This window comes from Ptychodera flava, chromosome 9 (assembly GCF_041260155.1).
Source record: "Ptychodera flava strain L36383 chromosome 9, AS_Pfla_20210202, whole genome shotgun sequence".
NCBI classification, from domain to species: Eukaryota; Metazoa; Hemichordata; class Enteropneusta; family Ptychoderidae; genus Ptychodera; species Ptychodera flava.
In genome coordinates, this window is record NC_091936.1 from 42099716 (window position 1) to 42126955 (window position 27240).

General features: G+C 34.7%; 2 protein-coding genes across 3 annotated transcripts; one reads left to right on the forward strand and one right to left on the reverse strand.

The window, feature by feature from the left end:
- Positions 1–955: 955 nt before the first annotated feature.
- On the reverse strand, positions 956–6523 carry LOC139141064 (S-acyl fatty acid synthase thioesterase, medium chain-like). The gene is made up of 6 exons (XM_070710636.1): positions 5934–6523; positions 4504–4642; positions 4092–4191; positions 3105–3277; positions 2229–2314; positions 956–2044 (listed from the first exon to the last, which is right to left on the reverse strand). The coding sequence occupies exons 1-6, from the start codon at positions 6061–6063 to the stop codon at positions 1899–1901; spliced, it is 774 nt and encodes a 257-aa protein (XP_070566737.1). The 5' UTR covers positions 6064–6523; the 3' UTR covers positions 956–1898.
- Positions 6524–6531: 8 nt separating this feature from the next.
- LOC139141063 (peroxisomal carnitine O-octanoyltransferase-like) lies at positions 6532–26766 on the forward strand. 2 transcript variants are annotated; one of them, XM_070710634.1, is made up of 16 exons: positions 6532–6669; positions 12785–12918; positions 15840–15964; positions 16269–16450; positions 17150–17283; positions 18103–18211; positions 18328–18421; positions 18746–18862; positions 19010–19114; positions 19438–19521; positions 20424–20534; positions 21160–21290; positions 21877–22000; positions 22493–22665; positions 23334–23453; positions 23929–26766. In XM_070710634.1, the coding sequence occupies exons 2-16, from the start codon at positions 12810–12812 to the stop codon at positions 24047–24049; spliced, it is 1839 nt and encodes a 612-aa protein (XP_070566735.1). In that variant the 5' UTR covers positions 6532–6669; positions 12785–12809; the 3' UTR covers positions 24050–26766. The 2 variants fall into 2 exon arrangements, with proteins under 2 accessions (XP_070566735.1, XP_070566736.1); XM_070710635.1 differs by lacking the exon at positions 6532–6669 and adding an exon at positions 12416–12570.
- Positions 26767–27240: the final 474 nt, after the last annotated feature.

Sequence of the window (27240 nt, forward strand, 5' to 3'; positions counted from 1 at the left end):
TGCCTTCCGTTTTTTTAAATTTCGTATGTGGACATCACAGTATCAGCATGAAATGAAATAATACCCTGCCTACATCCCTGTTTGTGGACATCACAGTATCAGCATGAAATGAAATAACACCCTGCCTACATTCCTGTTCGTGGACATCACAGTATCAGCATGAAATGAAATAATACCCTGCCTACATCCCTGTTCGTGGACATCACAGTATCAGCATGAAATGAAATAATACCCTGCCTACATCCCTGTTCGTGGACATCACAGTATCAGCATGAAATGAAATACACCCTGCCTACATCCCTGTTCGTGGACATCACAGTATCAGCATGAAATGAAATAAACCCTGCCTACATCCCTGTTTGTGGACATCACAGTATCAGCATGAAATGAAATAACACCCTGCCTACATCCCTGTTCGTGGACATCACAGTATCAGCATGAAATGAAATAATACCCTGCCTACATCCCTGTTTGTGGACATCACAGTATCAGCATGAAATGAAATAATACCCTGCCTTCATCCCTGAGGCACATAAATGTTTGACCAGGCTGGTAAAATTTTGCAGTTACTGATAGATAGTTTCAGTTCAGGTACTGATTTGCCCGGGCCTGTAGCTTTTCAAATTTACCTGCCCAGATGCCTTGTTGCAATTACTTTACCATGGAGCTCCTTCACTGGCATAGAAACCAATGTATTTGCTGTCTTGTGACATGAGTCTTTCAGCTCACCATGGGAAGATTTACTGGGAAATGCCTGTAGTACCAATAGTTCATGGTTTTTATCCATGATGGAAAAAGAAGGATCTATTGTCACAAAATGATTTAATTATCATCTGGTGGACCAAGTTGACAGCAAAACTTGGTTGATTGAACAATTATGAATAACTGTCAACCAGTGTTGGCAATAGTGCAAAGCTAAGCCAAAGTAGTTGAAAATATTTCCAGAACACATCTGTTTTGACAAAAGTATTTGTTTATTCCATTAAGCAATTCCAACTTCCAAGTCTCACATGAAAAGATACAGACTTTTCTAATTCCAGTAGTAATCATGTGAAAATTCATCTGAAAATTCAATCTTAAATTTCACAAATTTTTTGACAGTTTTTTGAGGATTATTGAGATATGGGGAGAGGATGGGTAAAAATTGCAGGGTTAGTGGTGCCCACCACAACAAGTAAATATATTCTGATAATACATGTGTATTAATTTCACTGTCAAAATTGTAATACCACCAATCATAATGGCTGTCTGTGGTCCATCACTGAAAAGTACTTAGATCATCAAATGCATGAAAAAACAGGATGTTAAAAGCATATCAATAACACATTGCTGAAGTACATGCCTGCATTTAAGAGGCAGAAATGACACCGATGCCACAAAAAAGACAAATCAGATACATTAGTATATAAAAAGCATTTGAAAATTGTGACAGTTTGAGTAATTTATAGTCATCATATGTTTTATTTGACTGTTTTGACTTATAGATGAAATAACAATCTGTCAACAGATGTCCATGCACACATGATGTCTTCCATGCTCTAACAATCGTAAATGACTCAAAGTGTATTCAGGAATTCAATGACCAGAAAAGCCTGGTACACTGTAGCAATGCTCGCAGTGGTAGGTTTGATACTAAATACAGAAACACACTGGTGACATTGGCTTCAACAGACAGAAATTTGGACAAATTAGTTGTTTTGCATATTTTTTATGTAGATTGTGCTCTGTGGCCTTATTACATGATCATCACTGTAGTCATCAAACAGTAAAACTATACAATATTGATGCATTTCATCTAAAATTTCACACATATTCATTTTCAATATCAATGGTAGTACTTAGAGATCGTTTGAAATCACGTCATAACAAAGGAAGCACTCTGCTCATCTTGCATTCTCTCACACAATATCCATAGCATCGTTGACATGGAATATCTGAGTCAAATAGTCCGCCAGTTTCTTCTGATTGTCCTTATCAAAGAGGTAAAAATGACCACCTGGCAACACATACGATGAAAAGTCACCCTTCGATAGATCTCCCCAGGCTGTTGAAAAAAAATAAAGTGGTAAATTAACATTCAGAAATGAGGATGTCTGATGTATCTTTATAAACAAAGGAAAGCTGCCAACTCTGATCGACTTAAAACATCAGAAACCAGAAGATTTGCAAAAAAGTAATTGGCTACAACTAGAATCTGGCAACCAAAGTCATCTTGATAATCAACACACCTTTCATATCATGTGGTCTGTCTTCACTGCCATCGAAAGTAGTCACTGGGCAAGTAAGAACTGGACCCGATGCTGGATATTCAAAGCTGTGAGACAGAAACACAGAAATGAAAACTGTAACAGTAAACAACACAATACAACTGAATGAAGTGTGATTTTTAACTTTTGCCTGAAAACATGTCAAGAGTCATCAGTGAAAACAATGAGTTTTGGCTAGACCATGACAGTGATGTAATTCAATTGTGTATTGTGTATTTTTGTATTTGTCTTTAGCAGACAAAATGTAGTAAAATGTGAGGGTAATGTGGGTTGTCAACGAACCTTTTTTCTACAGTTATATGTACTCTACATTCAAACATTATGATCTGTGAAGGTCAGACATTGGTTGATAAATTCAAACACAAGAACAGTTGAAATACCATTTCTTTTAATATTTTTTACATATTTTTCTACATTGTATCAGTATTCTGTTCAAATCCTATAAAATTAACATGGAAATTGCCAAATCCTTTCAATTTCATCTTCCCTTTAAACTTTGTGGAGATTTTGAAGAAATTTGCTTCATGATCTTATTACAAGTTTCGCATTGTTGGCAGCTTGGGGTCACTGAATACTGATTGTCTCCTCTGAATCGCAAACCCTCAACCTATACCCCCCCTGGCATGCTGAAGACCGCAAGAAACACACATTGTACTTTTAATGATAAATATCTTTTCTTCTGGTTGTGGTTGGAAACAAAGGGCTTGATGATAAATCAACTTGATGATAAACCTTCACTTTTCCTCATTCTAAATTGCAGAGCTTTGTTCCTTGAATTTACACAAGAAAAGTACTGGTGTAAAACTCTTTACTTATACTATAAAGAAATATTCTAACCTGTAATTTTCTATGAGTTTGAAATCTGATTTTAATGTTGGTATGAAAAGTTTCATCAATTCTTTGTTGTCTGAGACCTCTTTAGGTGTGCCGCCAATCTCAATTATCTTCTTTGTGAATTCATCGTCAGGCAGCCTGGATAAATGTGACGTATTTGCCTTACGTAGTTCTGACTGTAAACAATAGGTGATACCACAATGCTGTTACTAAAATGCTTTGGAAGATAAATAATTTATAAATAAATTTTGTATATTCTGATGAGTTTCTGTAAACTGAATGAAACCATACAAATTCCTGTTTTGGGTAAAAAATAGTGAAAACAAATGACTGAAATATTTTTTCACATGACTCAGTGTTTTTATGTACAGTGATGAAGATCTTACTTCTGCCATTTTACTGTGACTACAGGATGAAAACACTGATTTTAGAACAATTACACTCTCCATTTCTGTTTCAAGACCCTACATTCTGAACTAAGTTTTTTTGTTCTACCATGCTGTTTAACTATACTGCTTATCTTGAATCTTGCTGACTGACATTATCAAAGGAGAACCCTTCTCTCTTTTGTCACTTTTAAAACTTTTTCTGCAAAAGCAGATATAACGTGTTATATAGTTCAAAATACATTACAATTTTCTTTAGGCATTTCTTTAGGCATCATGTGTACGATCCTTATTCCATAACTTCCACAGATCTAACCAACTACATATTTGCAAAATGAGCCAAAATTTCTGATGGACAAAGTGACCTCAAAGTGTCATCCTGAAAAATTACTATAGAGTATTTTCCCTTGCACAACAAATGGCTCTCATGCTAATATGACACAGGAACAGGCAATATTAGGTAATAACTTCTAAATATTCTGTACAGAGAGTTGGCTAGTGATTTATTTTGGCTATTAGCCCGTGGACTGGTGGATCTGAAATTATATCCTCTCGCAACCAACTATTTTGGCAAATGCAGCATGTATACTAACTTGTGACTTACATGAGGAGCTGATGTTCCAGACACTGTCAAATGAAGTGGCTCCATCTTGTGATTCTCCTTCAGATACCTTGCAATTTCAAATCCTAGATGTGCTCCCATGCTGTAAATTATTTGAAAAGCATCAAAAACATGTTTTGAGGATTTTTATTAAAAGGATGCTAACACCAACACAGTCACTCACTGTCATCATGATCACCACCACCACTATCATCATTTTTTGTCATCATGGCAACCACTGTCACTACTGTGATTAAAATCAATATGCATATCATCAAAATGTCTTTAAATTGCTGGGCACACCACAAAGTTATATATTCATCATTATCATCAGCATCCTTGTTGTCACCACCACAATAATAATGAAGGTAATAAAGATTAAAAAATGATGATACACAGGAACAAGATACTGTACCTGTGTCCAAAGAAAGCAAACGGTGTCTCTTTGAATTCTGGCAGCAGCGTCTGTGTTACTTCCTTGACAAGAGTCGCTGCGTCTTCATAGCGTGGTTCTCCATACCTTGACTCCCTGCCTGGTAACCTTATGGAACACACTGTGTGGAAAGAGTGAGACATATACCAGAAGATTGACTAGACTGAAAGATCTGTCGCTCAAAGATGCTCTCAACGCTCCCACCTGGGAGCTGAGAGAGCGCCCTCAAGTGGCGGATTTCCCAGTATAATGATGTACATGACTTTCTATAATACTTCCCTTTGCTAAAGATGTACATAAAATAAATTGGAGGTAATACAACACAAAGATTTTATCAACAGCAAAAGGTTTAACATTCTTTCCTTTTTAAAATTCTCAGTAGGTAACCAACAGAACATTAATATCTTAAAATGATTTCACGATTTACCGATTGTTTAATACTTATTAGAGGGTACAATAACGATTTTCAGTGTACAAAAAATATTATGATCTCTCTGCAATACATGCTTTTCAAATATTTCTATATGTAACTTGATTTGTGTAAGTCTGTTTACAATGAATGTATTAAAAAACAAGAAACACTTAAACAAAAATAAACTAGTGATTAATATCAACAAATCAAAATATTAGATATTTATTGATAGAAATATTCATGTCATTGCAGTTTGGAAACATTTAAAAAACTCATTTTCAACTGTACAGTTGCTACAGTATGTGACTGCATAAAAGTACTGATGCAGATGCAAACTTTGGCATCTTCACACAGGTTGAGGAAATTCTCATTTCTGACTTCTTTTGAAGCATAATTTCTTCTCTACATGTAGGTTTTGACCAATTTAAGAAATTCAATATAATGGCATACTGGTATGTATTTCAGTTTGTATTGAGTCTGGTGAGGTTTTTGAATTCAACAATGGGTGTCTGTGTAGCCTATTAGGTGCTCCAATTTCAGTCAAGATTTCTGAGAATATGCATCACTACCTACCCTTTCCAAATGCAATTTATAGAGGATATAGTTAAAAATGAGTATCATTTGTTGCCACGAGATTTATGTACAATGACACAATATCATAAGCATTAATATTTAAAAAAATCCTGAGTCAGCATTGCTCTCATGTAGAGAAAAAAAATTACCAATATATGTGACACCATGGACCGTGATACATTTTATTGAAATGGCTGAGTCTTCTTCTTGTCTTGTTCTGAGTCTTTTCTGAAAGTTTTCTGGAAAAATTACAAATTGCAATGACACATTCCTGCATTTCTAAATACAAATCAATCATGGCCAACACTGCAAACCATACGAATCAGAAGATGAGACCATAGTAATTCACGACGCGAGTCTTCACCGTAAGATCTAGAATTTTATACCACACCACTGCGCTGCCCTCTATAACTAATACGACACTTACCCTCAACAGTGCTTGGAAAGATTTTCCCCCACTGTCCATAAAAGCCAGCCCCTCCTCCCGCCCAGGGGAAACAGTACAGCCTGTACTGCGCGGCGGGTTTGGCGATCCGGTGCACCAGTCTGTCCGACATCGTTTATCTCTGTTGGTTTACCGCAAACTTCAACCTACTAAATTTACGGAGCACAGAATTCAGTCATGGAAGCTATGGTCAGTATTCCATACACAAATACATGTAATTACACCTTGGCAAGATCATGTACCCCTCTCCAATATATTACTACTTGTACAGTAGCGGGATAAACCTCCGATGTTCGACTATGCCGACAAACGAAACAATTCTGTGTCGAAAGGTTCGGAAAACTACGGATCGTGCGGAAAATTCCGATTAATATACCGGTACCGGTAAAAATTAGCGAAGCAGGATCAGGATGTCACTCCCGGGGTCACTCCTTTCAGTTCAAAGCCTTCTTACTTCCGGGTAACGTTCGAAGCTTGCTCTAAATAAGACGAACGACGCTATTGAAAATCGATTTAACGCAGGGTGGCGCTTTATTTAAATTTCTCATCTCTCCGAGCTCCGGGCTTGTGTGCACTGATTGTTTGGGGCCAGAATGCATGTCCACGATCAAATGCAGGACTTTGTGTGAAAGTGCATGCCTATCCGTTGATGAGGCGTACTCGGTCCTCCTGCCTGTTGAGCCTATCAAGATAAGTCGCTTAGTCGAAACATATCCATGTAAGTATTTAGATTTACAGTAATATTTTGAACTTGTAAGTTATATAGCTAGAACTTTCACCAAAGAGAGTCCGACACAAAAATTGTCCAACTCCTGTGATATATCCCCCGATCAAAATTTAGTTTTGCACTCATGATGGCATCAATTGAGTTTTACGCAGACACCATTACATTATAACGTATGCTGAGTACAGCTCTCGCCGTTTTAGAGGACTTGCAATGAAAATTACAATATATATGTTCAAAATGCCGCACTTGTATTATAGCAATAAACGTTTGTCTTAATTCAACGAAACACGGGAGTGGCTGAGTAGTTTCCCCTTGCGGTAAACGTTATACGCCGTCGAATATGATGAAAATAGTTATTTTGTAATAGATATATGTGGAAATATAATATCGCATCGGATGGGTGTGCCTCCTTTACACTAATATCGATCGAGAAAGTTACTGCTTACAGACAAATACACTTCAAGTGTATCTAATATACCGTGACAGTGTATAAAGCGTACTGTCATCCTGCATTGTAAAGAACGGGAATTTCATTGACATGATTTAGCATAGCTTCGAATTTTCTTCTGTTTTCTGCATGACTGATTTGGGCTGATTTAGTTTGGCTGGAATAGCCAACTTTCTGTTTTGTGAAAAGTGAAAATGCCATATCGCTGTCCGTGTTCTTTGTCTGTTCCCAAGGTCATGTACACAACCCCTGTACTGTAGTAATATGTAATGGTATATGAGCCTTACACGTTCACTTGGAAAAACGAAACAATGTTTGCTTATAACTGACAAGGCGGGCGAGCGTTCGTTCTAGCTCTCCAAAGCGGTCAGTATTTGGTCGCTGCCGCCGTAATTATTGAACTCTATAGCCAGATAGCAGTAAATCTCGGTAAATCTCGTGCCGTTCCTTAGTTGACGATGCAAAAGTTGACTGTTTGCAAGGCGTGGCGTATGTGTACGTACCTGCGAGTTATGTGTTTACCCACACCGCTTTTACTAGACCGAGTGCTAATATGTACACGTGAAGGCTGTGCACATATCACCGTTGACGATTTTTAAAAGATGGGCGTGGCAGCTATGTAGAGCTTGTAAAATTTTTGGTTCATTTTAGTGGCAAACTGTTGCATGGCTTGTAATGCATGTCCAGACACTCTGTCAAATAATTACCCAGTAAATACAAGATTTCATGATTTTCATTTTTTAGTAGGACCAACAATATAAAAGGAATTGTTTGTCTGGTCATGGATTCTTTCCAAAGGGGATACATCTTTTTAAATTTACGTTTTTTAATAGTTCAAGTCAGCCAGTCTGCTTTGCAAACATCTAGTTAACAGTCAAATTTCATGTGCTGTATTGAATTCTGGTCTGAAACCTGATTTGTTTATTTGTTAACTGTTTTTTAGCAGGAAGATTACTAAAATGAGTAAAATTAGTTTACAACCACCATTCCTTTAAGTTAATCATTGAGGTCTTACAAAGTCTTATATAAAAGGAAATCAATAAACAACTGTTAAAATGCCACCCCATTCTTTTCTAAAGCCAAAATTTACAGCTTTGCAAATTGAAAACAAAATCATATCAACTACATTCTAGTCCCCCGTGTTTCGCATCTACTGATATATTGTAATCTTTTAATACAAACGATATCCCATGTATTGTGACAGTCTTATTGTATGTCCAGTGACACTTTAGGCCAAGAAAAATAAAAAGTTTGTTTCTCATCCTCGTGTGCGTAAGTTCAGACCTGCATCATCAACCTTTTTATTTTCTGCTTGTGAGGAAATAAAATGAAAAAACCCGCAAAAATATGTGACGATGCAAAACACAGTGCTGTATAAGACAGAACTGTAAACAAAATTACTGACGCTAACATTCCATTCAGAACTGTACACATATGCATATATGTGCATTGCTTCACTAAAAGTCAAAACCAGTTTTTTGTGCGTTCTTGTTGGTTGTGCATTAAAAAAAAATTGAGAAGAAAAAACCCCGCGTCGCAGCATCTTTTTGCAATATGTCTAGGATGAGAAACAAACTTTTTATTTTTCTTAGCCTTATATGCAACACGTTGTTGTCATATATATTTTGTGTATGTTACAACTAACTTGACACTTTGCATTTGTAAAAGTAATGTAGACAAAACAGGTTTTCTCCTATTGAAGTATGACAAGCTATTGAAAAGCGCAATAAAAATCCACACTTTTATGATACATAAGCCACTCCTCAATTTTGCATAATCAAAATATATATCTCTCTGATCAGGTTTTAGTCATACAAATTGGGAAATTATCAGAATCAATTTTGTTTGAATATCAGCTCATAGAGTAATTGTATAAATCTAAATTATAATACAACGTGATCTGATACAGTGAAACACTATCCTTTAAAAATAGTCATGTGTATATTATAAAGGGTGTGGTTTTCCATGGTAACAAAAGATGTCAAGGTAACATACATGTAGAATTTTCCAAGCATTGCAGTTGCATATGTTTTTTCACTCACCAAATTTACATCTTGGTTGAAGTCAGTGACATGGCAGTGATATCATAATACAAATTTAGTTGTCTGTTAGACCATTCTAAATGTGGATTATTAAATTGCACACTAGTCAATAGGATAAGCTATCTGTTGTCCCAGATTTACATATGCTGAAATGTTTATGTGATTTAAAAATAGGAAAAACCTTGTTCCCACCAACCATGCAAAATTTATGAAAACGTAAGCCCATCAATTTTTAAAGCTTGTCATCTGTACTGGATGAGGTGAAAACTGAGTTTAAGATGGGTTTCAAGACATAATTTCCTGAATGCATGCAAGGCTGAGAGATATACTTCTTGACTCAATTGCCGTCAAAATTTGTAATTTAACAATTCAGGCAAATATGCACAGTTCTACTGCATTATGAGTAACATTTGAAGAGTGGTCTTAATTTACTAGCTCATATTATTAAAAATAGAATATTATAATTCTCCCTAGATTTGACAACAATCTGACAGATACAAGTATACATAAAGTGTTATATATATATCCATATGAATATATATATATATATATATATATATATATATATATATATATATATATATATATATATATATATATATATATATATTATATATATATATATATATATATATATTATATATAATATAGATACACAATATTTTGTATTGTTATTTCTTTATTTAAGCAGATTAAAATTGTGGTTATCTTCATCTTGAAGGGGAATGATGTCAATTCATTATTATCATGAATGATACATTATTATATCGGTGTACTGATTAGTTAACCAAAATATATTGTTCAAATAGAAGAATAATGAAAACGTTATGTATATCTTTCAACAATTGTTTATAAGTGGCACACAGAATGAAAAGACATAAATTTGTAGTTCAGACTAGGTGCTGAAAAACGCATATGCTTAATTATCTACCGCATTGGCAAACTCCAAGCACCTGTGAATAGGTTTAATATCCACTGTCTGAGCACAATATTGACCTTTGACTTTTCTGTAGTCTACTTAGCCAGCCATGGAGCATGAAGAGGGTACCAGCTAGTACCAGAGAATTACATTCTGTATATACCCTACACCAGGGTCTGACATCACTGAACGCTCCCTCTCATGGCTGAACCCTTCAGTCTATTTCTGTATAATGTGATGCGTTTGTATTATTAAAGTTATCACAGTCGTGAACCAGTGGAGGTTGTGGCTAACACTGAAAAGGTCTGAAAAGGTCTTTGACCCCTGCCAATGTCAGAAACCGTACAATATCAGTTTTGTGGTGAAATTTCATTTATCGCAAAATGAAAGAATCAAGTTTTCCAATCTCTGGCACAATGAAGTCAACAAAAAACCCCAAATTTTCTAATAATCATGAATATCTTTTTTCATCTAGCAGTCTGCGGTGAAGTATAGTTGCTTTTAAAGGTCAGTCCTTTCGGCAGAAACTCATGGAGACCAGTGAATAACAAATATTTCAGCTGTCCAAACTTTGATCTCTGTTGTAAATCTTTACCAGTTTTACAAATTTGTCATCAGAATTAATCACAAATGTTACAGCTGCAGACATTTTTCATTTCAATACCTCCGAGATGACCTTTCAGCTGAAAACTATTCAATACCTCCGAGATGACCTTTCAGCCTAAAACTATTCAAATTTTAAATGGTTCATCCCTTTGGATATTTTTACCATATGGATCATTTACAAGATATGTGTCAGGGTTTTTATGTGTGCACAAAAAGCAATAATTAGGAATAGCAAGACAAATCGTCTACTTGGAATCAGACACGTTCTGTAATTTACTTTAATTATTCGGCCATTGATCATCGTTGAGGAAAATATTAGCCTCTTGGCAATAGCGGGAGGATTTCTTTTGATTGTTATGAGCATGCCTGTATAAAACAGCTCTGGTTTGCAAGACGGCTCAGGCTGTATGATAGTAATTGTTTTAAATTCCACCTTTTAGGCTTGGTGGTTGCCAGTGGATTGCAAATTGAAGACTTTTTCTAGTACCCTCTGCAAAGTTGCAAAATTTTCGCTTAAGCTAGTATGCGCCTTGAAAGTGAAAGACTTCAACTTTGCGCAAACTTTCCTCACAGAATCATCCAACTGTACTTTTTCAAACTCAAGAATAAAAATCAGGGGTCACCGTGCAAATTTTAGTACTAGAGAAACAAATTACCTAAGATTTACTGAAATTTAAAATTCAATTCCGCCATCCCTGTGTTAACTGTATTGGGAAAAATAAAATTTTTTAATTTTCAAAAAACTAAGACTGTGAAAACTTTTCTTTCCCTAAGGGCTTCAAAATGAGCCCCCATAAGTAGTAGATCAGAAAAGAATTGGAAAAGTTTGAGAGTCCAAATGTCTGCCCCCGAGGCACATTTCAATAGGGGGAGTTTGTGGGGAAGGAAACAATTGGATTGGGACATCAGTGAAAAATCTTTGCCTGACCTTGAATTGATCTTGCTAGAGGTTGACAGAACTTAAATAGGTTGAGTGTGCATTTTTATTGGCCTTCTGAGTTATTGAACAACTTTTATGAGTAAGCAGGCCATGATCACCTTAGGCCAAATATTTGTATCTGCATTCCAGGTAACCAGACCTAAAACTCAGACCCATGAAATCTTTTTATAGTTTTTATAAAGCACTCATGATTTTTCCAAATTTTGCTGTTTTTTGGTGGGCTGTACCCCATTAAAATAAAAAAAGTTTCCAACCGACCTACTCTGTTTCCTGTAAATGTTACAGAAATCTACACACTCCAGGCATACATATAATATTGGCCTAGAGAAGTAGGGAAAACATAGTATTTGAAATTACACCAGTTTTACAAAGGGAAAACACAATGACATAAATATATGGCAATTTTTCTGTGCATTTGTTCGCAAGAATTTTGAAATTGCACAAATTTCCAATACTTATGATTTACTTAATTCATTAATCTTGACTTAACAGTGATTAATATTTTTTTTTTGTGAAATAAATGTAGATGAAAAGTATTTTTTGAAAATTACTCTGATTTCCACACACTGGTTAATTTCATGAAACAAAATTATTGGGACCTTTGTAACACTTGGAGTTACACTGAACACGCCACTCGCCTGTGGTGTGAAGTACTTAGTTGGATTTGAATTAGAAAATTTCATTTGCTCGCAATGTGGCTTTTACCAGACCTTACAATATCTGAAATAGCAGTATTGCATCAGGAGTTCAAGGGTCAAGTGGTGGACTTAAGCGTCCCTGTAGATCTCACAGTCTTGATAAATGCATGCCACACACATGTGCGCAGAGCCTATCTGATTCTTTACGTCACTGAAGCATTGAGGGTTGAAGAGTTCTTCAGGTTCAATTGAATATCAGGGTTTGACAAGCAAGCAACATCCATTCTGTAATTTACCAGGTGAGTCTGCGTTCAGTGTCGGAAACAAATATGTACCTTATTTCTATTTCTTGAAAGCAAAAAAAAGTTCTTTTTCAGCTTTCCTAGTCCTTTTAAGTATGTAAATTTATTTTGCAATTATACTATAGCAGGAATCTAATCTTAGCTGTTTACAAGGCATGGTTTATACATGATGAATACATTTTTAAGTGATTTTTTCATATGTATAATGCAGATTTATCAAACTGTTGTAAGTAACCATGGAGACCAACACAGAAGTGAAGGAGAAGACATTTCAATACCAAGACAGCCTTCCGTCACTACCAGTACCTCCGTTGCAACAAAGTCTGGATAAATACTTGGAATCAGGTATGTTCAGAATTTTGGCATGATTTTTTTTTTCGGTATGGATTGGTAGTTATAATTTATCCCCGATGTGTGAGCAGAAGCAAGCAAAACTTCATTTAGCATTCTCATCATGTCAAGGGTTCAGTATATGGCATTGTGTCTTCTAGAAGCTCATCGCTATGGCAATCACAAAGTACTACATTGCCGTCACTGCAGATAGTCAATGATACAGTGTTTGCACAGAATGTGTTTGGTTTTCTGTGACATAACTGTGCATAAATAATTAACCATATCTCTATGAGTATTCTTGGCATACTCTTTGCCAGCATTGGTGAAGAAAATCAGTTTCAATTCTACTTTATAAGACTGTCATATTTAAAATAAACTACATGAGATCAGTACAATTTATTCAAAGTTTAATACAAAACGCTGAAATTATGCCTTGTATATTTATTTTTGACATTGCAATATTTGAAGGGGGATTTCTCTGTTCAGAAATTAATGTGTTTATTCCAGATGCCCATATACATGTGTTTGCCGTTCACTTCCCATATCATAAAACTGATAGCTTACTATGCTGGGGAGGTGAAAGTGATTAAATTAGCCAGAAGTATAAAATGTAACTTGTCAAATATTTTCTCAAAATGTGATATGAAATTTCACTGAAAATTTTAGGAGCAATAATGCAAAATGTTTGGTGAATTTCAAATATTGCATGAATTTCTTTTTGTACTAAAGTTATTTACCAATGTTATGAATTAATATGAGAAATGAAGTAATGACATAAACAAAGGAAAATTTTCAGGTCTAATCAACGAAGATGATTGTAAACCATCCAAAGGATGAAAACCCATCAGGTGGTTTGACCTCTCACCCCTAATAACGTAAATTTCCATAAACTCCAGACAGACCATTGGCTATACAAATGCGACTGGAATGTGCATGTTGTCCCGGGATATTGTCACTATAGTAATGAATGGTTTTGAATGTATAGGCAAGGTTACTTATTGGTATCCTAATAATTGAATGGATAAAATTAACTTTGCGAACGGGATGATTTAATATTCAAAATTTGATGATATTGAGGAAATACATGTTTGCTTTTGTAATGTTTCTTAAAATGAGAATAATATCACAGAATTAGAAAGAAATGACTGATTTTGTTTTAAAGGAATTTTTGTCTACATTTTTATTGAAATTTACTAAGTTTTTAAAATTTGGTTATTAATAACAATGTGATTTGTCACATTCTATTTATAAACTTGAACAGTATTGACTCAGGCACACTTTGGTTTTCATGGTGACCTTGTTTGTTTCAGGTCTGCCAAGCCTATGATTGCATAACCTTTTAACAGTCAAAGGACCGTTCCCATTTGTTGGAGAAGTGGATAGCAATCCTGTGGGTTTTTTAACTTAATCTGACAGAATTTTAATTGGTAGCTTCCAGTACCAAACTTTACAATATTGCTTAACTCAAGGTCGAAGCTATACATTTATTAATTCCTGTTCAGAAATAAATATTACTTAAACAAAAAGAAACTGGTTATGAAGGAATAGGTCAAAACTGAGGGAAATAAAATGTGTGTGTTTTAAAAACCAAGACTGTGGCATTTGTTGAACAGTCAGAATAGTCAAGCATCACTAATATATACACATCAACTGTGTAATTGATAGTAATACATCAAGTTTTTTGTTCGAAGCTGCAATATTAATAGAATTTTACTGAAATGTTGTATTTTTATTAACTCGTCAAGAATCAAGGACAATGAGCTGTTCACTTTGTCACACCATGCATCAAAATTGCGATGAAAACGGTCCAGTCCTGACTGTCAGGCATTGTCCTGGGTTATTGACCCCTGGCTGTTCATTCACAAATTGCCAGTGCTTTTAAATTTGAGTAAATATAGCATTTGTAAAGATATAATCCTACATGTTCAAGGAAAGATCAGGGAAAAACTTGCCATGTGCCTGATGTGGGGGTAATCAATTTTCTCTGTAGTAAAGATGGATAAAATTGACTATAGCGAGAAAATTCCCTGATGATATCTTTTTCTTTTGTGTCATTGATTATTTTATAATCTACAAAGACACAAAAAAAAGATTGCAACCGGGAGGTTCCTCTCTAAAACGTTTACTTTTGCGCCCATGTTCTATAATCCCACTCAATATTAAATGGTCCATCCCTTTCAATATACTTATTCTGGAAATTCAAATCTTGACATATCCATTGCATCATGCAGGTGTCAGACTCTTTGCAATCCACTGTGCATGCTGTGCTATACATGCACACACAATCCATGTTTTGGGGGTTTCCTGATGGGATAGATAACCTTTGAGAATGTTGCAATCCAATGACATCATTACGTGAATTTTGGACTTTGGTCATGTTCTCTACAAACTCCAAAGACTCTAATAAGGATGAGATGATCTTGATGATCTATAAAGACTGCCATAGAGAAGATTAGAGTAATGGTTATCTTTTCATTCCAGTGCAAATTAAGGCATAAAATCCGTATGCTATTTTATTGATCATACTTCGTGTCAGCTTTTGTGCCAACAGTGCAACAAGTCAGTTTTTCCATGTATATTTAGAATGTGCTGACAAGCAGTGATTAAAGTCTGTTCATATTATATTTATATTAATATTCATGTGATTTTTTCTCATGTGGTACAGACAGATTGCAGATGCATGAAAATTAAAGTTTTCATCACCAAGACAAGGAGAGAAACACTCTACAGCTATCTTTGTACTCAAATTTTCTTACCTTTGACAAACCATAAACAGCTTCTGAAATGTTTCCATATCTATAAAATTAATTTTAAGGATATTCAGATAATGTTGTTATAAAGAAGATTATATTAACAACAACTTGAAATTCATAGTAAATTAAAAGCAGACGTACTCTCTATTTGATGACTGTATCTTTCCTGGTGTTGTTCAGTAAAACCATTTGTTACTGAAGAAGAATATAAACACACTGAAAAAGTTGTGAGAGAGTTTGGAGATGGAGTTGGAAAAGAGCTGCAAGCTAAATTGGAGGAAAGAGGCAAAGAACACAGAAACTGGGTGAGTATGTAACAGGAATCATTCAATTCTATTCCTAGAAATGATCAAGACAATATACTACAGTCTCCTAATATGGTTTTATTGATGTTGTGAGGGAAGCTTGTGCTATGACATGTAAACCTAGCAACAGAAACCAGGTAGTGCCAGTTAACAGTACCTGTTCATACAATACTCATACATTATCACACACACACACACACACACAGTTCACTTTCTTGTTCACTAGAGACAGATAGAGAACTTGAAAACAGTAAAATAGTAACATTTTAGTCAAATTTTTTGTCGTGTTTAATAATCATTTCAGCTTGAAACTTGGTGGGAGGAGTGTGCATACCTGCAATCAAGGGAACCTATATCAGTCACAGTAAACTATGGTGGTCCCTACCCATTTCATGAAGACATCTGGCCTCCACAGCCTGGTACCCAGCTACAGAGAATGGCTATGCTGCTATGGTCATATGCTAAATTATGGCTGGCATTTAGAAGGTAATGTGTGTGTGACAAATGTCAGAAAATATTAACAACAATGTCAGTTCATATTTACTGTCAAGCATTTTATCTTTTATTTTAGTCTCTTTTTTCCTTTTTTCCCCATAATTTTATGTCTTACTTTTCATCTGCATGGTCTAATATCATAAAGCTTGATGGTACAACTTAACATTGTGTGATGTGGGGATTTGACTAATAGTGTATTCAGAGACAACTGGTTTCAATAGCTGTCCCCTGAGTAGCGATATATGCATTCACTTTTAGAGTTAATCTTTGCAGTCTGTCTGAAATAGGAATTAAAATTTTGATGGCTTTGTGAATTAAGGGACAATTTCTTTACAATTCAGTGAGTTACAATAATTTCATCTCAGTCAAGAGCTATGAACCATGTGATCAAGCAAGCTTAATACTGGAGCCCTCAACCAAGTATGAAAGAAGGTCTTTTGTTTTTCTTTTTTGAAACCTGCAGTCAAATCATAATATCATTTTATCATTTTCATTTTTCTTTCACCTTTACTGTCTCCCCTTATTTACCTCATTATCTTTATTATCTCCCCATTCTTGTAAAAAAATCAATTTTCAAATCCATTCTATTTAATCAAGTAGGCAGAGTTCATTGCAGGTCATCTAGATTTCATGAAATTATATGGAATTCCTTGAGATTCAAATCTAACTTTAGGCTGTGTACATTAACAGGGAGGAGTTTCCAGTGGACCGTGCCAGGGCACTTGGTAACAAACCAATGTGTATGAGCCAATATCACAACCTGTTCAACATCTGTAGAATCCCAGGTGTAAAGAATGATACATTGAGGAGAAGTTTCAAAACAGGTAATTTGTAATACTGTCATCATTAAGTGTACTCTTAGATCTTGTGCATGTATTTCTATCTGTCTATCTGTTAACTCTTTGAGTGCTGTAATTTTTCCCACCAAAATTTTAGTTCAACATTTGACCGATTTTTTTGAATTTTTATGTAATTGTGTTGATAATTTTGAACAAGATGGACATCACATTTCACCGATTTCAGCTCTTTATCAAAAGTTTGGATAAAATCTTAGAAAAATTGACTGGGGAATATTTTTAAACATGATAAAAAAATGACTGTGGCATTCAAAGGGTTATGTATGTAATTGTTATCCAAAAATGCATGACATAATATCATCAATCTATATCAATGTATAAGTCTGTTTTGCTATGTTTGCTAAGTGATACTTCAGTGTGGAATACGCAATGTGGCACTTATAGTGAGGTCATATGTTCTCAAAGTTCTGGGATTGGCTTTATGTAGGCCTTAAGATACATTAAAGGCCTTGTCATGTTTACTGATTTTGATGAATTACGTGAAAAAAGGAGAACCGCGGATGTTATCATAGAGTATCTTTATATACAATTTATTTCTACACAGTGTGAGTAAAAGTGTGACTTAAACATTCATCTGTGCCTCTTAATTCTCAAACATTCATCTGTACCTCTTAATTCTCTCCTAATTGGTTATAATACTTTGCATCAAAGATATTGTTTATAAGGTAGTGCTATGATGGTTGAGTTGAAGAGCTCAACTGTACTGTTTTCTCTGATGTTGTTTAAATTGTGCATACAGGAACAAGTTGATAAAATTTACTGGTAAATGTCTTGATTTTATCGCAGAATCTAAAGGTGATTGTCCATGCAATATCGTCATCTTTCGTAAAGGTTATATATTTAGTGTCAATATCGTAGCTGACGGAAATCCTGTAACTCCAGCTGAACTCTACAAGTGAGTACAACTTCATTTCTATGTAGAAAATTATCATATTATTAATTGACTAAATTTACCATCTTCATGTTTGGGTCTGTGAAATATTCATTTTACATTTTGTTCATATTTTATAGACAGCTTGAGTACATCAAAACTCAGTGTGAAGAAAGACCTACTGGTCCCGGTGTTGGCGCCCTCACAGGATGGGATAGAACATCATGGGCTGAGGTAAGTTTGGCCGTGCAACAAAAACACTGATGAAACTCTGTCTGTCATGTTGATTTTGCTTTGAAATTACAAAAATGGAGGAACACAAAAGTTAACTTTTTTCATATTGTCCGGAGTCCTAATGTGCTTTCATTTCAGGGTTTCTTTCCTTTCAAATCAGTTCATTGTCCTGCTGTAGAACATATCATGTTTTAGTTTCAGTGTAGTTTAAGTTACCACATATTAATGTACATAAATATGTTGCATTTCAAGCAAGTGGAATCTGCACTTGGAAAAGTTGTAGCACTCTAGTGACTGCTTGTTGTTTTGTTTTGCATTTATCAGGCAAGACAGTATCTAATTGACCTTGATCCACAAAACAAAAAAAGTTTAGATGTCATAGAAACAAGCATTATCGTCATGGTGATGGACATTGACAATGCACCAACAACAGCAACACAGGTATGTGCTTACTTGAAGAATGAAAAGATTATATATTGTAACAGCAATTTCAGTAAGATCTTTCTGATAGACATGATATTTACTGGTTAGCTTGTGAAATGCAGTTGCATGATATTCTTGTATTGCATCTTATGAAATCACCAACAGATAGCAACTTTGTCAATCTGCGGACCTGATGTCTACAACCGATGGTTTGACAAAGCATCTTGCATCATCAACTACAGCAATGGAGTGATGGGAACCAACTGTGACGTACGTATACATGCAGACTGTTTGTTGCTAAGAGACTTTGAAACTTTTTTAAGGATTCCCCTTTTGAAGTTATATCGGAATTCTTCATGAATATTTCAATTTTACAGAGAAAAAGACAGTAAGAGACAGATGAGAGAGCAGAGAAAGAAAGAGAAACAGAGACAGACAGAGAGACAAATACTGATACATAGACAGAGAGACAAACAGACAGAATTGTCTTAAGACTGAATATGATTTAAATCTGGACTGAGAGTTTTTATCAGTATAATGTTATTGTAAGTTTAAAAGTTGTTCTAATTTTTGCTTTGCTTAATCACATCCAGCATTCACCAACTGATGCCATTGCTGCTATATATGGTGCAAATTATTTGCATGAAATACTCAGAAACACTGATGTGACATGGACTGTAAGTTATTATTATTATATAGTAAATTATGCAAATGTCAAAATATTATATGCAATATATTTTTACAGCTTCCAGGAGATGACCAAATAAAAGCTGTTGATGGCATTTTAGTTTCAGTTTCGAAAGCAAACACTCTGGTTCATCTTTCTGCATTTGCAGAAAAAATGGAAATGCACAGAAAAAAATTGGAAAAAAACATGTTTTTGTCCCTTCATTCACAAGCCAACAGATTCACCAATATAATAATTTTTGTGTTTTTTAATGTTAAAGATTTCTGTTATTTTCAAGAATGCACAATTTTATTACTTCTTGCAATCCATTCTAACGTTAAAATCAAATATGCAGACTAGAACTTGATTTAGGGTTCTCATCTAGAAACAGACTTAAACCTTTAAATTTTAATTTGCTTGATCATCTTCATTTCAAATAAACACTGATATGATTTTAACCAAACTCAAAAACACAAACATCATTTTCTAGTACATATGTAGTGAATATTTATTTTATTTCTTAGGTAGAGTCACTTGTTGGCATAATCTAATATGATGTAAATAATGTGTTTTGTTAGTCATTTTATTTTTTCTGTCTTATATTCATAAGTCAAATGAGGAGAAGCAGTTATTTTCTTTACCCTTTGCACCCTGACCCCCTGGTACTCTATGACATCATTGGACATTTCTGTCCGAGCCGGGTTCAAAGGGTTAATAAGCCTAAATTAATATGTAATTGCCATGCAATTGACGATACATTTTTCCTATCAATTTCTCATAACAAATTTGCAGTCAATAGAATTATTGTTGCTACACACAGTAGAAAATCTTGGATGTGGTGTGCATTATAATAGTGAACCTGCACTGGTTACAAGCATGTTATCTGATATAATTGTTGTGTGTTCTTTGAAGGAAAGACCTGCTCCGGAGAGAGATTTACCTCCCCCAGAGGAGGTGAAATTTATTGTTGATGAGAAGATCAAAAAGGATATCAGACTTTCTGCTGAACATTATCTTGAGAGGGTAAGATTATAGTGTGAATTCACCGGAGCAAAATACTAGTAACTGCTCTTCTGTGCGTGAGAATATTAATCTTGGGTCAGTTGTCTGGTTTAGAGGTGGGTATACAGACATGTATCTTTTGCGAACTGCCTTCTTTATACCAGCGGTGATTTCCGATGGGAGTTCATTAATGTGGCAAAAATTTCTATGGGATATATCCTTTTTAAAAGAAACACTATTCAGATCAAAATAATTGTTGTATATAATTCCTAATGAACAAATCTGTAGAGGGGTGATCTAAAATAGAATTTAATTTGAAAATTTTAGAAAGAAGTTTACAGGACAGCAAATTGTATTAGATTAGACAACCGTTAAGTAGCTTTCTAACTTAAAGCTAAATTTCACAGTTTCCATTTTAGTAGAAAATTAGGCAATCCAATTTTAGCTTTCTTAACCCCAAGCTGAACTTTCTAGATAAGATCAAAAAAATAATTCTGCACTGTACTAGAATTTTGCATTTTGAATGTACTGGATATTATGTGTAGTCAACAGAAATATTATAATACATTGATCAAAACTTTTCTAAATTCTCACTTCAGTTATTGATTTGTCAAAGATTAATCATATCTGAACATTTATCTTTCAGGCAAGTAACTTGGATGTGCTTTTCCAGAGTTATGATTCATATGGAAAATCCCTTATCCGGGCTTTCCAGATGCATCCGGACACTTTTGTGCAACAAGTCCTGCAGCTAGCTTACTTTAAAGTCCATAGAAAGTAAGTAAGATTTAACAAGCTTTTTTACAAGAAGTATAAACTATTTGGAGAATATTACTGTACATATTTTGCAAAAAAGCTTTTCACAACTCTTCATTGCACCAGTGGTAGACATTTACAGTCATCTAGTTTCAGATTGCTGTTGTCATATCATTTCATGTTTTAGTTTTAAGCTTTGAGAGTTACAATACAACCAGTCAATAGTTTGAGTTTTGTCATGGAGTTGATCGCTTGTGAAAATTTATTTATCCATCACGGTGTCATCAATATCTTGGTCTGATTTAATATTCTTTCAGTTTATGATACACTTGTTCAGAATCATTTTCATTGATTCATGTTATTTTTTTTGCATTTATTATCTATAATTTCCTTTATTATTTTGCTTTATGTCCATTTGTCTTTTCATTTTAGTTTGATAACTTTATGGTAGATTGCATCATTTGAAATGTAATTAATATAATTTTCTAAATAATGGTGTTTTACACAATGAGAAGTATAAGACACAGTTTTGAAAACTGTTTTGGAAATGGATACACCTGATAAAAATTCACACCAGCCGTGTTCATATTTTTTAAACGTTTTACAGACCAGCTCCTACCTATGAGACTGCCACAACCAGACAGTTCTACCATGGACGAACAGACACTGTCAGATCATGCACACAGGAAGTGGTGAATTGGTGCAAGGCCATGGCTGACCCTAAAACACCTGTAAGTATGGAAATGAATATTGACCAAGTTTAAGTTCAATGTCCCAAATACATCATTCAACAGACAGGAAAACAATATGAAAGGTTACATGTGAATGAAAAGAATAGATATCTAAAATACCAGTCTCTTGTAAATACAGACTACCGTACCATCAGAAAAAGGAAAGTTAGACAATGTTAAGATGCCTCAGTGAGCTCAGTTGATATGATGGTTATAGTCACAAAGTGTGATTGAAAAATTTTGGCATAATATGAAGCATACTATGCATCACTATAAAGGAAAAGGTTTATTACAATCTATGGAATTGTCAGTGATGACATTTGTTTTACCTCTTGCATCTTCATCAAAATTATTTGTGATGATCAAGAAATCAAACACTCAAAATGTCTACTAAAACTATCATTTGGCATACATTTTTATCATTCTTATTGTCAGGATAGACTGGAATATTGCAGCTCTTATTGGTACTAGATTCTTTTCTGTTGTCTTTAGATTCCTGTGAAATTAGATTTGTTCAAAAAATCGGTGAAAAAACACAGTCAACTAATGTTAGAAGCTGTGAATGGCCAGGCATTCGACAGACACTTTCTCGGTTTGCAAATCTTGGCACAAGCCAGTGGAGTGCCCATGCCGGAGATATTCCAAGATACTGCCTGGACAAAGAGGTGAGAGGTATATTGCTTAAAGCAGATTTAATTCTGATCTTTATTCATGTGGTCGAAGTTAATTTACAGTTACTGACTTTTATGGCCATATGAATACAGAGATCATCTGTTGTCACTGTCTTGTATAAAGTTGTCTATGAGTTATTTATAGTTGAAAATTGGCTAAATATATTTTATCGTTAAGTTTTGCATCAGATGGTTGATGACATCTCGTTGCTTTAACAATGCTCAAATTCTTCAACTAGAAGATAAATTAGAGATTTGGCAGAGAGATTTTCACTCCATGACACTCCTTCCCAAAGAATCGAAGTTACCTGACTGTGAATGATATCTTTCAGTCTTACTAGTTTATGGATCACTTCATTTTGGATTTTAATTCCTTTAAGTTATGACAATTATACAAACAGGTTAATATTTTTTTATTGCTTGCTTGTAAATACAGGATTTACATCACATTTATGGCAATAAAAGTGTGATACAAAAATAAGTTAAAATTTTCTTCAATAAAGATAAAGTATTACAGTATAATAATAGTAGCTAATAATAAATATAACTAGGTATTTCTTTGTTTATATAAAGTAAAGAAAATAAATGATATATGACAATACATACTTGATAAGTGTAATGAATTGATATATTAAAATATATTCATATTTTCCAAAACACAGTGGTGGAAATGGCCAGTTTGTTCTGTCTACCAGTTTAGTTGGCTACTCTCAGACAATAGGTGGGTGTGCCCCATTGGTACACAATGGATACGGGATTACTTATATCATCCTTGATAAAAGGTATGTACTGGCTGTCAGTTATGACTTCATGTGTGATGATTCCTTGTATCAGTGCTTCATATAAAATCAGAAAGAAACAGATTTCAGTTGTGTTTTGTACCGTATAATTGCAGCTCTTTCCATGAGCATATATGTCAACACACACCCACCCACACATCCCCACATTCTCCCTCCCCACACACATATATATATGCATTTTGCAATCTTCAGACTATCTTTTTAGTCTAAAGATAGCTAGATGAATTAAACTTAAGTAACAGACACAATGCTTGAAGTAATAATGTAGATAACCTAGGTGGTGCTTTTTCATTCCATTTTTGGAAAATCCATGACATACTGAGCCTGCATCCTAGGCATTTACCTGAAATACCATACCATACCATCACATTATAACTTAAGTGTGAAATGGGTACAAAATATCCAAAGGTTTTCAAGAAGCAATAATACTCAGCTGAGATGATTCTGCTTCTTTCAGACTTGGTTTCACAGTGACAGCTTGGAAAGACAACCAAGAGACTGATGTTCACAAATTCTACAACGCTGTGGTGGAAACTCTCAATGGCATGAGAGCAATGTCCAGCAACCATAATATATAACATACTGAACAGTTTTAACACACCCATCTGTTGGTGTGTTTTCATTTGCAACATTCCCTAAATCCAATTGAACCGATAAGTACTAAAACCAAATGACTCTTTTATCAGAAAGTAAGAATTAAACTATGAAACAAACAGAAACAATGTTGTTTTTCTGTCAGAAATAAAATTGGGGATATTTTTTCTAGTATTTGAGTTTGGTTTTAGCACAGACAAATATATAAGAGACTAGCAACGGGCATTGTTCAAGGTGTGAAGCGGTTACGTAAGCCATCCATGTTTGCCTCGCCTCAGGAATAAGCTCTCCACTCTCTTTTCTGAAGAGTGCCGACTATGCACCCATCGGTAATTTCTGGATTTTCGCTAGTTTTTAAGCGAAAGTATGTTCGGCAAAGTTCGTGTTGTTGTCAGTTTGTGCTGAACAGAATTGGCGTGCTGGCGAAAACTGGAAAGTTTTGAGCATCAGGGAGGTGAGTTTTACCATTTTAAAAATTCCTCTCACCTTTTTATGAATATATAATGAGCGCGTTTGAACCAAATTTGAAAGTCTTTTATCGATACTGTCAGATTTTACTCAATGGTTTACGGTCCGTCATACAGTCTTTTACACGTTCGTCAAGGAAGGACATGTTTATGAAACTGCTGGTGTGTTATGTTTTGATTGGCGTGAAGCAGTGTTTCTGCCCTGAGAGCTCACAAAGTAACTATGGTTGCTATGCGACTGGCAGCACGATGCCATCTCGTCGTAGTTTTCGCATAATCTCGTGCAATTATCAACCACAACAAAGTCTCCAAAAAGTTTAACACCTTTGAAGCTCATTTTAATATAAAAAACCAATAGTCTACCGAGACGACCATGGAACAAAAGGCATGCCGTGTTGCTAGTCTGTTCTATATTTGTCTGTGGTTTAGTAATAAAATTTAATGAGTTCACATCATGTACTTTTTGATCAATAATTATAATTGACAAATATTCTGAAATGTTAACTTTTCATAGTGTAAGGAACATATCTGCTTGTAAATTTCAGACCAATAATTGAAAGTGTCTCTTTATTATTGTAACAAACACTGAATTACTCAGCCAATCACATTAATACACTGTGATCATGTGACTAGATCATTACATTTTCTCCATCAAATTTTACCAGGCATGATTTGTCAAGTTAAACTCATGAATTTCCTATTCTTTCAGTTAGAGTGATGAAATAAATGTTAGAAGATTAAAAAAAAAACTATTTCAAGATAGGAGAAATCAAGCAAATGACAAAAAGATATTCAGAATATTGAATATTTCCATAGACAGAAATTTTTGCACCACTTTTCTCCATTCGGTCAACCTCAGAACACCTTTATTTCCGGTATAATTGCATCATGGGTAATTTACCCCAAATATGGCTTCTTCAGTGAATGAGAGCCAACACCCTAAGGGTGTGTACATCTGCCAAAATAGACAAGGCAGATGTACACGTAATTAAGAGGGAGGTACAGTGCAGTGGAAGTGGTCGATCTTTGTGGTTACTGATACATGTATAATGTTTACTGCATCAATGCTCAATGCTCAGGACTATTAAACATCTGCCAGGCATATCACTTCCCTGCTGCTTAGTCAGCAAAAAGTAGAATTGAGCTAAAAACCTGCAATTTCATGTATTTTCACCTACTTAGCATATGGTATGCTCTTGGTTTAGTCAGTAAAAGTCATGCTGACAGTATCTATGTTTTTAGAGGCCTGCAAATATTTAAGTCTTTGTTAAAATGCGACATATTTGTCAGTGGTTTCTACCAATAAAAACTGATGATGAATTAAAAACTTGGCTGGATAATGGTTAAACTTGATAAAAAGGAAAACAATGGTTTACCTTGATGATCTTTTTCAATTGCCCTTTTTAAGGGAATGTGTATCTTGAAGCAGAAAGCTTTAAACTTTTTGAAACTTTAGAATGATTGAAAAATGTTTCTGTTGGTTGACATTTCAATCTGTTGCAGCTTCTCATGACATTGGCATCTGAAATAACTGGCCCTTAGGGGGATTGTAGTTAGATCATCTTGTAAAAACCTCAACTTTTTGAATTTTCATTTGCTCTATATTTATTGCCTTTGTTTCAAGAGATCCATGAGTTCGTATAAAATTACTTTACCATTGGGAACGGTTTTCACAATGTATTCTTTTGTATACTTTCACTGAATGTACTCATCCTGAACATTTATGTCTGGATTTTTTAGCCTCATCATGACTTCAAAGCCTAACACGAATGCAAAACAAAGATAATTTTAACATTTTCTGTTAGATATTATCGGTAGGGTATAGCATCTTTCTGCAAAATATTCTGAGAATTTTCAACACATTTTATGATATGAATCACCTGATATAGTTATGTTTCACATTTAAGAGAGATGATTTTAGACTTTTAATTTATCTAAAGCTGCAATACACAAATCATTAACATTTATCACTGAATCATAAAAAGAAGAATAAAGATTATAATAAACATGTGCCTTGAAGGTATTTTTAATAACCGTTAATATTGCAAGTTTACAGATAAATTAGGATATAAAATGGTGCAATGTCAGTGATAGATTATCATGTATGTTGCGTTCAGATTTGTTTAAACATTCATTTAAGTCACTTTTTTATGGTGTTTTGTATACTGTAGTCCTTTATCTTGTGGTTGAAGTCTTATCCCTGACATATCAATTAAATGAAGGTTTTAAACATACTGCTTATCCTGATTGTTCTCTTTCTTTCGTAGGTTGGTAGGGCCATACAAATGACCTTTGACCCTCTGACCACAGAATTGTCAAAAGAAAATTTTGTTTGAACAAATTCATCAAAGTTATATCACTGGAACAGCGCCACTATTTAAGGGGGGCCATCATTATTTATGGCTGGTGGGCCAGAGGAATCTGAGGGGGGGGGGGCATTCAAAACATTGAAAACTACAAGCGGGTGTTGCTCAAAATGTTGAGAGAAAGAATGGGGTTACTCAATTTTTGGTGCAAAATCAATTGAAACAACTGTCAGATTGCACCATTGCACACATCAATTTCTCAAAGTTTTCGACGCGAGAGGGGGAAGACCCAACTCTAGTGCTCTCCCCTTGGGGTATTCTAACAGTTTTACTAGTAAAAAAGCATTGATAACACCTTTTAGATTGCACCATTGCACACATCAAAGTCTCAAAACTTTTGAT